Here is a 13,230-nt window from a genome sequence, read left to right as displayed (position 1 = left end):
CATTACATAAATTTATACGGTACATATTAATAACATGTTTGCAATAGATAGGACTTGAAAGTTTCATAAGATTAACAATGAGTTTGAACCTATATTTTTTCTCTTTTTGTACGGATGTAGGTGAAGTACGTTATAGATAGTTGTTTTTTTTTTTATTTTAAGTTCTAAAAAAATACAGGCGGCCCTGATAATTGCGATCTTTGTCGTGCGACACGCGCGTGGTCGACCTCATTGGAGCGTGCTAAATCTTATTTTATGATACAATAAAGTGTTGTAGGTAATCGGTCCATTACTATATATTGATACTTTTCGTACTTGCATTATGAAACAACTTTGCATTTTGAAATATAGACAATTAGAGAGACCGGTACTACGGTTACAGTCTCCGTCTTATTCTTTTCTATTGCCCCAGTTACTTTTGTTGTGGTTTTTTGCGACTACATATCTACCTCTATTACAAAAATTTTATATTTTGTACGTTTATAGGAGTTAAATCGTCGAAATCGTTTCCAGTTCGGACATTTTTGATTTTATATAACTAAATTTAATTTATAAAGATAATTTTGAATACTGAAAATCATATTATTGTTCGGTTAAGTAAATATATATATATCATTAATAAAGTATACTTCATTTATGTATGCTCAATACCTTTTGCGAAAAAAGTTTACATAATTATAATTTTAGGCTAGTTACTTACTTTAGCTTGTTAGTTTCAATAAGTATTTTATTTTTGTATGTATTTATTAAATTGCTGTTAATATTTAGTATTTATAATGGATTTATTTCATGGCAACAAGGATTTGTCTAGTTATATTATACTCGGTATAAATTATATTATTTATACCGAGATTTATAAGAGATGTAAGCACTAACAACAATGCCACTGAGTGCCGAAGCTTCTTAAATATTTGGATTTTATATTTTTCCGTCAATATTGGTTGCGGAGAAAAATAATTTTCATTTTACATTTGAACATAAACAACGGAGATTTTTTTTGTAAAAAGTAGTTAAAATTTGTTGTAATAAAATACGTTTAGTTACATTAATAAGTTATTTTGGGATTGCTAGAAGACTATTTAAATTCAATACAACAAAAACAATAAGACATGAATACTCTAGAATAATTTTGTTATAATTGGTTTTGAAGCCGTTTTCATTTCTGCCTTTGATTAGTGACGTAGCTTTTCTGATTCAAGGATGCTGTATCTTATCTGCTTATATATGAAAGTGACAAATACAAAGGTAATGTCATAAAATTATGAAGGGTTTTCAAAAAGATGATCAGTGTGGCTCATTTTTTCATTGTCATTTCTTAGGTCAAAAAATCTGAATGCGTGTTATCAGTGATGACGTATGGTACAGAAACGTGATTTTAAATTTCGTGCCACATTGGCTTACCAGCAGTCGCTCAACGAACCATGGATATTGAATTAGGAATAAGGAGATTCATAGATGAACAAAAATGTCAGAAGGCAGGCCACATGGCGTGCAGACCAGATTGCAGCTGGGGCCTTAAGATTCTGGAGTCAGTCAGATACGGATCGACAAGCGCAACATATGACGACTTCCTAAACCACTAAATTTAATTTTAAGTTTTGTTTTGTTTCAGTCTTATTGGAAATCCTCAATGGAGTTCAGAACTGGACGACGTACGGCTGAAATGATGATATCCAAAATGAAATCTGAAATAATATAATAATGAATCACCAAATCCGAATTCGGCCTGTGTGGTTTACGGTTTAACTCTCTAAGTAGGCTGGTATACCAATAGCGGAAACATTACAAGGCAATATGTTGAAACAAAAAAATATGTCGAATTGAGATTTAATGTCAAAAATAGAATTACTTTCAATCCGTTCAGGACAGTTGTCGTGATTCAGACGAATTCATAATTTTTTTAGTAATTTATTGTTTATGCATATAATATAATTCGAAATGATTTTTAATTAAATCGATGTCAAGCGTGATAATTTTGTAATTTTTTTAAAATCCACAAAGATGTTAAAAAGTATAGTATTTTAGTGCATTGCCCAATGTAGGCTATCAATAAGATGGTTTTTCTAAAGGTACGACACGCGATCCATGACAAGGTGTTCTATTGTTTTCTTTGAGTATAGAATTTATACAGGCACATGGGAACGTATAATAATTACGAACAAGTTGGTTTTTGTAGTTATAGACAGACATTGTTTGCCTTGAAATATTATTGAAGAATAAAATAAAGAGTTGATCTAGTAAATTATTTTGTTTTTTTTTGTTTATTTTGTAAATTCCAATCACACTGCATTCTCGGCATTTTTGTAATTGTGTATTTTACTTTTTTGTTATAAAGATTAGTATTGTATATATAAAGATATAATTGAAATAGTAAAATATGTGCTTATATCCTAATAATAACATTGATTCATTTTTTTAATAGATTTTTGTTTACAAGAACTTGTCACTGGAGCTTCCTTTTAAGCTGAAAATAGAAGAATGTTATCATTGTTTCCATTGTTATAACATGGATAGACATTTTTCCATTAGCATTTATAGTTACCGGGGCTATTTGTTGCAGAGCATTGTATGCGTTAACGCTAAACCTCTTTAATGTAATTAATCTTGCAAGTGTCCTGAAGAAGCTTGGCCCGAACCGTCACATTATTAATTAAACTGGATTGGGGAGCTTTCTACCTTTTCGTTTCGTTTGGGTGGACATTCTCTGGACTAACTGGACAACTGGCAACTAGAAGATACTTCGGCTTTGGCCGTCACTGGTCAACGCACCTAGCTTTCCGATAGTGCTGATCCCAGAGGGTCACATAGTCTTGATTGGTTTCTATTATTGCCTTATCAGGGCATTTAATCTGGTTCTATTTTCATAGTAGTAAATTAATATCCCTAATTATTTATCATTTACATTTCTTTACGGTAACATATTTACATAGATTAACAAATGGCTTTTCAATTTAACATTTTTATTATAAATTTCAAAATTAAATTAGAACTACTAAAAAAAACGATGATTTTAATATAAATTAAAAATATTGAAAGAAAAAAAGCAAAATATAATTAAAATTAGCTAAGCTACTCCCATAGATTTCAAAGATCGGTTGAAAGCAGACTGCTTTCAGCATTTTTTGATAAGAAATACTAGCGTATAGTAGACTACATGGTTTAAGTCACGGGAAGTCGCTAGGAGTGGGCAGTATAAGTGTATCTTTGTGTGTATCTTTGTAACAATCTTTAGAGAAGGCTTTTGCCTCGCAGTGGGCGTCTATCGGCGGAAAGAAGAAGATAAATGAAGCGATACCTTATTTTAATGTGACTTTTGAAGTAGAAATTATGTGACTTTGTTATTTTTTAAACGATTTATGATTTATTTTATTAAACTTGAGAGCTACTTCAATGCTTCCAGATATTGTAAAAGTAATTAAAAAAGTAGGTTGATACATCCCGGATATGTATGGGCATATATAAAAAAAAGAATACTGGAAGCAACTTAAAAAAATGGATAGTTTCAACTTTAATGACTAGCCATTTTTGTTGAAGGTTATATTTATGAATTAATTATAATCAGTTGCACTTTTTTTTTCATCCAACCGGACGTTGCGAAGCACGTCGTTCATCTTATTCAAAGGTTTAAATAATTTTAGCAATCGGATAAACCATCCGTGTTTTCATCCAAGTATGACGAGTATATTTTTCACTTATGAAGGCTTTATCGGCATTTAGCATATTATCAGAATTTCAGTCCTGTTCACTAGTCTATAGTATAATTTATTACATGAATAAATAATCTGCGAACACATACACAGTACATAGGTATATGAGTCTTTTGTTATTTTTAAATGGCAGCTAAATTTTCTGACGTTATCGACTTTTGTTAATGTATGTACACAGATGTTAACGTTTTCATTGTTATTAAAATTTCGCTATCAAAAATTCAGTGCGCAAATTACGAATATTACCTTGAAAAGTTTCTGTTCATTTTTTTGGAAAATTGACGTCAACAATTTATGATTTGCTGTTATCACATTTCGCATATATGACGGCTGGGGTTCTCATCAAAGATTCTCGCCGTTAGATTTTTAGGACGAGAGAGTGAAACTAGTGATCTAGTTTGTAAAGTTTATTCTGTGGCCCATCACAGCCGTCTGTAATATATCACAATGTATAAACAAATATACGTAGATAAACTACTGCGCCAATAATGAAGTACACATCATTATATTATATATATAGTATATATATATGTATACTATATACTAATTACTATCTTAGGTATGGACAAAACAAATTTATTTTATTCCGCGCTTGAAACGTTGTTTTTAAGGTTATTGTATATTATTTATGTTTTTTATGCACATACGTGTAATATTAGTAATGAAAAAAAATATTATACTTATTCGAGTGTTTTTTGCGGAATAGTCGCGGTATGATGGTATGCAATTAGTAGTATGGGGATGGTAAGGCAAGAACGTCTCATTTCTTTATCATCGAGTCATTTTCCAAACACAGGTTCAGGGCTGATTTCGGTAAAGCAATACAATTGTATAAAATAACATATGATAGAAAAATTGAAGAAAAGAAAAATAAAAATGGTTAATTGAAATGTAAATAACTTAAATTTCAAGCAGTATAGCGAAGGATGGGAGGCGATCCGGGAATGTAATGTAAATGAATGCTGTGAGAACGATGGAAAATATGAAGGAAGATGGAAAAAAATAGTGGAGGATGAGAGAGAGAGGGTTAATTTTGTGAAAAAATCGTTGTAAAATACATATTTTTACAGTGATATCACTGTCCCAAAAATAAGATAGAGGAACGGGAGGCCTTCAATAGCTGGGGGCATATGCAAAAAAAGGTTCCGATAGGGCTTTCATTTGACTTGTCTAATGTGAAGAGGAGCGTGTTGAAAATAAGGTGCCATTTACTTTTGCCTGGGCAATGATTCTCTTCATAGTTCCCTTTTCGAACTTGCGACTTATATAGACAGATTTCATAATATTTGTGAACATGTTTCGTTAAACAAGCAAGTTAAATGCAGCAAATTAAATGTTAAATTTATTATGAAGGAATAAATATTTGCGCTATAGCCTTGTCAAGGTAATGAAAGTTGTTTAATTACTAACCAGATGTAACCCTGTCTTAACTTTTTAAATAATACAATCGTAAAATTTACAACTTATCGTTGTAAACGACGAACAACGCGGACTTAATAACCGGTAGCAACGAAATAACCAGAAATCATTTCATATTTTGTGCTCGCATTTGACTATTTTCTAGAGAATTTAGATTTAGTGAAATATAGACACCTACTAACTTGGAAGAGTCTATAGATATCACTGGCTATGGGTGTATAGAACAAACTTTCTCAAAACCTACTAAAGCTTTATTGTTATTTTGTAGAAAAATATGATAGATAAGTATCAAAATAATGAAATGACGATGTTGTATGTCCACAAAGAAATCTGTCTATATTGCTTTTCATCTTAAGTATGAAGTTATATATCCCCAAAATTGCATGGGTTTCGAAACACGTGAAATATTTACCAATTGTTATACAACCTTCTGGCGCCTTCAGAAGCTTGTGTCAGTCGAACGCGCGAATACGACAGTACCAGTCAGATGTAATCAAGTTCATTCGGTTCTTTTTTGAAAAAAAAAAAAAACAATGAGTTTGCTATTATAAGTAATGACTTTTGTGTGCGTTTGCCAGTGCATTGTTTTATGAATTCGTAATAACTTATTTAAGTCATGTTTTTAAAATCTGGTTTTGTTTGGTGAGTTTAACAGCGATATTTTTTAATCAGAATTGTTTATAAAATTCGTCACTCTGATTAGGGTTTCGAAGTACAATATTTAATATTGCTGATAACAAATTACTTTATAATCAACGCGACAAAACTTTGGACTATTTTTAATATATTTGTTGCGATTTCTAAGGATACAATATCTGCGTAGATGAAGGTTTTGTTTAATTATATTGCTAGTGTTTTGTTATAATTATATTAGTCAATAAACCCTTTGGGGTTTTTTTTTTATTCTTGATTGATTTGTGCTTATAAATATTATGCATATATGGTAAATACATAATGTTATTTTGAATGTAGTCGCTATTTTGATACGAATGTAGTTACGTATTTATAACAAAGTCCGTTCCGTAAAATATATTAGTTTCCTTGTAACATATTCAAAATATATAAAAATTGATTGAGCAAAAAATTGCTATAAAAGACCAATGTTTCGTTTAAAGAAGATGGCAATTGACAGATAATCAAACAGATGTCTTTTATAGCTGTTAACTAAGTTCGAGTGTTGGCTAAAGTATTTTTCAAAGATATAATTTTATAGGTCATATTTATATAAGATAAAGATTTTTTAAAGTTAATCCAACCACAGTATTATTAAAAGTAGTCATAGTAAGGGGATACATATAAATTATGATACCGTATGATACGTTGATGATTTTTAAGAGGTTTTTGTGTTGTAGAGATGAAGTCTTCTTTCTGGTTATGCGGCTATTATTTTCGATTAAAAATAAAAAAATATAAATATCTAAATTAATTGCTTGCGCTAAATAAACACTAGTATGGATTAAAAATAAAACATTATTTTAAAGACTTTCAAATTTGTATTTTTTATTTTTACTAAATTAAAAATATTTTGAAATCATTACATATATTCAACATTTACGTATTATTATGATTTATTTATTTTATATAAGTGTTTTGGTTATGTTTCACAATATAAATATGTGTTTTTAATTTATATAAATTATAAGTATATAAAATTTAATCTTTTTTAAAATTAGCATTTGTGACCTTCGATTATGTAAAGAAAATCAAACTATTTCGCGAAAAATTGTCTTCATTTATACTCTACTATAATCTATTATTTGTTAAACATAAGCATTAATCAATGTTTTATTTTTAGGCTATGTTTGTGTGTACTTGCATGCATAATAAGGATGTCGGCTGCTTTTCAACATGGAAGGTTCTTTAAATCGCCTAACATCGTGTTCATTATGGTTGACGATATGGTATGTTATGTAAAGGCAACCAGTGCTGAGTTTTTTTATTACAGTGATAGCATAGTACACACATATCTGAATTTGATGTCTACATAATGTAATGAGATAAAGACTTGTAATCAGTAACCTGCCATTAATCTAACAAGATTTTTTTTGTGTTCTGTGCTCTACCACTAGGTAAAGGACCTATGGGTAAAAGATTTAGATTATAGATTACGTGTTCGATTCTCTGCAAGTAAAGACGTTATCTCAATTACATACATAAATATATTATACATTAATCACTCAAGATCATTTACAGTGATCATTTTATCACTGCGGTAATTTTTCTACGTGAAACCATACTCTAAGAACAGAAATAACATCACATAGCGCCTTTGCTCTTAAATGGCGAAGGAAAACATCGCGTAGTAATCAGCATTTTAAAACCAAAACTATTTCAGTAATTTATCATCCACGTATCTGTTTTCATTTTTAATTCTGAGGGAATATATGAGGAGCAGTGGTAGAGTAGCGACAATGGCCTGTGGTTTAAGATTGTATATCGAAGGTTCATTCTCTAGTAAGCTTAAAACGATAAGGGAATCGGTTTTTGCAAGTACTAAATAATCTAGCTTTTATCTAATGCAAATGCTTGGTTGATTACTATTTCGTACTCTTTTTGAGTTTATAGTTATGTTCCTACAATGGGAACATCATAATGTATAAATTACACCAATTGCAATTATTATAATTAAAATGTACAAAATAATAAATTGATATAATAAAAACCATATTCAATTGTTTCATTTAGAACCAAAACTTGTAAACGAAAGTTGTTAGGAAGTCCTCTTACAAGCTAGATGGAAGATGCTAGAAGCACACCGTTTGATCCTATAGGTAATCTACAAAGGTCGACATATGTATGGCAGTGGAGGTCCTACGGTTTAAACAATGATTATGAAATTAACACGTTCATTGCTTTACATCTAAATCTCTTAGCTTAATATATTTTCTGAAAGAAATCGCTTTTACATTTTTTCTTATTCTTAACCTATTTGCTTAGCAAGTAAAAGAAATTATAAACATATAATATATTTACAATAAGAATAAAAACATTCAGTATACTTAAAACAAAATAAATCAAACAAGTGTTTGCTAGGCAGGTTGAAATCGAGATAAAAAATCTAAAATGTTGTTAACATTGCATTACAAATCTGAATGTGCCTTACAGGGTTGGAATGACGTGTCGTTTCACGGTTCAGATCAGATAAGAACACCCAACATTGATAGATTGGCATATCAAAGCGTAATATTGCAGCAATATTATAGCGAGGCTATTTGCACACCTGCGCGAACAGCACTTCTGACGGGAAAATATCCTATGAGGCTTGGTGAGTAATAAAATAATATTTTTTTAATTACCACTATTTAACATTGAAATTTCTGTGCTAAATTATTACATAGAGATAATTATTGTATTTCGTGTCTGACTTTTTTTGGTCTTGACGGTCAAACATGGTTTGCCCGTCTGCATTTGTTTGCCTAAGCGATCTAAGAGCTCGGCGGCCTTCCAATCCAGAGAAATTGTAGTATGAATGGACAGAGTCGAAGCTCCCCAGGGAGCTCCTTGCTCCAGCTTTGTTACTTTAAAAGATATTTTAGGATAAGCGCCCCCAGCATCCTGCCCCCTCCATCTGCTAATTCTGCCAATGCCTTGTGGACACCAGTAAAAACCAAGTACAAAAATGGTCTGTATTAAAACTATCGCCGGGTTTCAGGTAGCTAAAGGCGCTTAGTCAAGACTTCTTTGTACTAACCACACTTGCTTCCTCATGGAATCTTAACTAGCAATGGTATAATATTTATTTCACCTATTGGAATTAGTAGACATGATGATTAAAAGACCTAGTATCTTACAGTGATATTTAAAAAAAATGTTGTGGCCTTTACGTTAAATATTTCGCCAGATTGGAAAGCTCTTAGTTCGCGTAGGAGGTCATTCCATGGATTGATAAGGCGCAGGGACTTCCCAAAGGTGACCAAAGCTTTAGTTGTCACTTGATAAGTGGTAAGTGGGTACTTGACAGGGAAAAACCGTGGTAGTGTTGTGTAAGCAATAGATATACCAACCAAACTGTGGTTAAGCTAACCGATTCTAGCCATATTTTTGAATATTGCTATGCCAGTTTTTGACCTTTTAACTGACTGTACTTCTATTTGTACATTTATTTATCTTACCTGTGTTTTTTTATCATTGCTTCAGGCATGCACGGTATGCCGTTATTTAACTCAGAAGATAGAGGAATTCCATTGACAGAGAAGCTCTTACCTGCATATTTAAAAGAGCTAGGCTACTCAACGCATTTAGTGGGTAAATGGCATGTTGGGATGTCAAGAAAACAATATTTACCTACATCGAGAGGATACGACACGCATTACGGCATGAGAGGGGGTTTTATCGACTATTATACATATAATAAGGTTGAAACTGTGAGTATCTCTAAGTTATTGAGAAAAGTGGAAACGTTTATTTCTATGCTATTCTTCATAGGAAATTTACGCGATGTGATTTCTTTTGATTTGCTCTCAACTTACAAACTTTGCCGATACCGGGTTTATTTTTAAAAAAGCCGTAGAAATCAAATATTAGTGAGCAAAAGTTATTGTGGTACGCAGAGACGTTTTTATTATATCTTAGTCTATTTAAAAGTCTAATGGTCTCTTCGTGAACACGTGATCTATCGCTTAAAAACAATGAAATGACATGATACTATTTGTGTTTTTACATAATATTTCACGAATAAAATGTTTGAAAGCATCATATACAATAAACAAATTTTAATAAAGAATAAGTTTTAACCCGATAAGGCTTCACACATACAATATATGAAATACATGTATGATGATGTTCGTGATACTTGTCAGGTCCATAAATGGTCTTATGTATGTTAACTTGGTCTCGGTATCGTCATATGTATATATTATGAAAAATATATATGGCAGAACTATTTAAATGCCAACTATCTAGTTGGCATAAAAAAAGCATCTGCTTTATAACTCATGTACAGATTAAACAATGTTTACCTAATTATAGTACCTTATTAAAACCGTAAACATTTTTCAACCTATTCCAAATTTTAAAAGCGAAGTGAACGTTTTTCAACCTCTTCCTAATTTTAAAAGTAAAGTGAAACTTTTTTAACCTCTTCCCAATTTTAATAGCTAAGATAACGTTTTTCAAACCCTTCCTAATATTAACATTAATATTAAAGTGAACATTTTTCAACCTCTTCCTAATTTTAAAAGCGAAGTGAACGTTTTCAATCCCTTCCTAATTTTAATAGCAAAGTCAACGTTTTTCAACCTCTTTTCAAATTTAATAGCAAAGAGAATGTTTTTCAACCCCTTTCTAATTTTAATAACAAAGTAAAGGTTTTTAAACCTCTTCCCAATTTTAATAACAAAGTGAACGTTTTTCAGCCTCTTTCCGATTTTAATAGCAAAGAGAACGCTTTTTAACCTCTTCCTAATTTTAATAGCAAACTGAATGTTTTTCAATTTCTATCTAATTTTAGTGGCCAAGTGAACTTTTCAATCTCTTCCTAATTTGAGTGGGTTTCAGTGGTCCACAAAAGTTTTCAAATCTAATTCTAATTTCTGTGATCAACTGGACTTTAATTTTATTTCTTTGTTTCAGTGGCCAAATGGACGCTTGTTGTATGGCTTAGATCTTTTCGACAACGATAAGCCTCAACATAAAGAACAACGTTATATCGTGGATGCATTAACGGACAGAGCTATTAACAGTAAAGTTTTGTTTACTTTGTCATACTTAATTACTAGTTAGCTTTTTGACTTTATGTTTATTAATGTTTGCAGTTATTAGACAGCACAACTCATCATGTCCTTTATTTCTGCACGTGACACACAATGCGCCGCATGCCGGCAATGGTGGCGCTGCGTTACAGCCTCCATTGTTTTCAACCATTAACAATAGGCATATAGCTAACTCAGATCGACGATTGTACGCAGGTATGTACATATATACGAACATTGTTAGTACGGGAAGTGTGTCTCTTTTGCAAGAGGCCATCTAGAGGTATACCACCAAGGTGTCCTGGTGTCAAACAGTAGTTCGTATAATTAGCTGTTACGTTCGAAAGTATGCTTTAAACTGGCGTAACCGTGAACTAGACTTTTTAATAAGCAATGATGTTATTAGTTATGGGGTGTGGCTAGATTTAAGGGCAATGGGCTCTCTAACTTGTAAAATTCAGGGAAAGAGTATAGGAGTTTATACTTTGCAGCGTGTGTAGCAGCAGTTCTGTTGCAAATCAGAACACTTTTATTGTCTTTTTTAATTAGGTAATTCCATTTTTATTTTGTTCGTTAATTGTATGTATATAATATAACAGCAACAATCTCAAAGATATTTTTCACCAATTGCTTTTCGTCATTCTGTTCTTAAAATCATTTATTAATATATCATTAAATATTACATATTAATAATATGTTTAAATATCATTAAATTTAAATGATATACCAGCGATGCTAGAAGGGGATGACTTTAAATGTACCACCATTATCATCATTTCAGCTATATCCTCTTCCATAAATTTATAATGCGACTACTAAATTATATAGATATTGTATTATAATAATATTTAAAATTATAACGCAATTGCTTTATTTTTTGCAGAAATAGTTACGCACGTTGATAAAAGTGTGGGTGAGATAGTTAATGCTCTATCCGAAATGAACATGTTAGACGACACTATTATAATATTCGCCTCTGATAATGGCGCTCCTACGAATGGAGATTTTACTAATTGGGGAGTAAATTTACCTTTTAGAGGAAAAAAGTATACCCCGTGGGAAGGAGGTGTTAGAGTGCCTGCTTTCATTTGGCACTCGTCATTTAGACCGAATGTTTGGAATGGATTAATGCATATAAGTGATTGGTTGCCAACTTTATTAACAGCAGCAGGCGGGGAGATTGATAGAAAAATCGACGGCGTTAATCAGTGGGAAGCAATAATCCGAAATCAGAAATCTCAAAGAAACGAGGTCCTCTTAGCTGTCGAAGACAGTAGTAGGAATGTTTACGCTGCATATAGGTACGGAGATTATAAAATAGTCGTAGGAAATGTCACAGGCTTAAGTAATGGATATTATGGCCAAGAATACATGACTATTAAGGGTAAAATGCCAGAATATTTACCAAGCTTGAGATCGTGCAAGGTAGCTGAAATTTTAGAAAGAATGGGTTCATATTTATTTAAAGAGGATATTTTAGCAATGAGGTACGCCAGTACTATACCACCGCAGGGTCCATTGACTAATGTAACACTTTGTGTACCAACTCCTAGTAAGTATTTTATTACGCTTTTTCTTATTATTAATGAGTTTTTTCTATTTAACATACAATTTTTTCAGCTCGTGGTTGTCTTTTTAATATTCCGCAAGACCCTAGTGAAAGACGTGATTTATGGGAGAAAGAAAAAACAATAGCCAATACATTAACCAGTAGACTCAGAAATCTTTGGCAAATGCAGCAAAGGCGAGGTCCTCCAGCTTTAAGTTTAGATGCTGATCCTGCTAACTATAATTATACATGGATGCCTTGGATTAATAACCTTCAGAATATTAGAAACAAAACGGAAGCATTTAGTATAAATAATAGTGATGTAAATAGAAAAAGTGTCTTTTCGACAACTAATCTACAATTCGGTGATATAAATAGTAATGTTCAAAACATAACGATAGCCGCAGTAGTTAATTGTGAAGGTGCAACACTTATTAGAAACTTGTTGTGTATTTTAAGGAGTGTTTTTTAGTATGTATACAATTTATATTAGGATGTTTATTATTTGAAGTATTATCAATATTTCGTATATTGATGATACAATTGTTGACTCAAGACTTGTTAACAATTGCTAACAATAATTAAGAAGAGGTTATGTGAATATCTATATAAGATAGTGTAGATGAAGAAGTAGATTTTTATTATTTTCTATTTCTTTGGATCTGTCTATATTATTCTGCAAGTCTGTTAGGATAAAATTAACATATTTCAAATGGCGATAAATCACAATCATTATATACAAATGTTGATGTCTAAATAGACAGTAATAAAAATGAAAATAAATTTAAAAGATGAATGAATGAAAAGAAGAAGAAAAGTGTTTATTACATTTTAAAACAAAATTTTGTCAAACGTGATTTTAAAA

General features: G+C 31.4%; 1 protein-coding gene across 1 annotated transcript; it reads left to right on the top strand.

The window, feature by feature from the left end:
* The first annotated feature begins 5,601 nt into the window (after positions 1 to 5,601).
* LOC137931584 (arylsulfatase B-like) lies at positions 5,602 to 13,154 on the top strand. The gene is made up of 8 exons (XM_068775026.1): positions 5,602 to 5,768; positions 6,922 to 7,027; positions 8,232 to 8,391; positions 9,264 to 9,490; positions 10,698 to 10,806; positions 10,880 to 11,032; positions 11,700 to 12,368; positions 12,437 to 13,154. Exons 1-8 carry the CDS (start codon positions 5,743 to 5,745, stop codon positions 12,835 to 12,837), a joined length of 1,851 nt encoding a protein of 616 aa, XP_068631127.1. The 5' UTR covers positions 5,602 to 5,742; the 3' UTR covers positions 12,838 to 13,154.
* The last annotated feature ends 76 nt before the right edge of the window (positions 13,155 to 13,230 follow it).

Source organism: Battus philenor, unplaced genomic scaffold (assembly GCF_028537555.1).
Source record: "Battus philenor isolate CCGP_79_NKW_IND1 unplaced genomic scaffold, ilBatPhil1.0.hap1 SCAF_8, whole genome shotgun sequence".
NCBI lineage: Eukaryota > Metazoa > Arthropoda > Insecta > Lepidoptera > Papilionidae > Battus > Battus philenor.
The sequence above is the reverse complement of the archived record's forward strand: the minus strand, read 5'-3'. Positions and strand labels throughout refer to the sequence as shown.

What these genes read in the sequence shown, in the direction of transcription:
- LOC137931584 (XM_068775026.1), top strand. Translation starts at nt 5,743, where the DNA reads ATGTTTTTAAAATCTGGTTTTGTTTG. An exon ending in AAAATATCCTATGAGGCTTG is followed by an intron (nt 8,392 to 9,263) that starts GTGAGTAATAAA and finishes TCATTGCTTCAG; the next exon opens with GCATGCACGGTATGCCGTTA. An exon ending in CATATAATAAGGTTGAAACT is followed by an intron (nt 9,491 to 10,697) that starts GTGAGTATCTCT and finishes TCTTTGTTTCAG; the next exon opens with TGGCCAAATGGACGCTTGTT.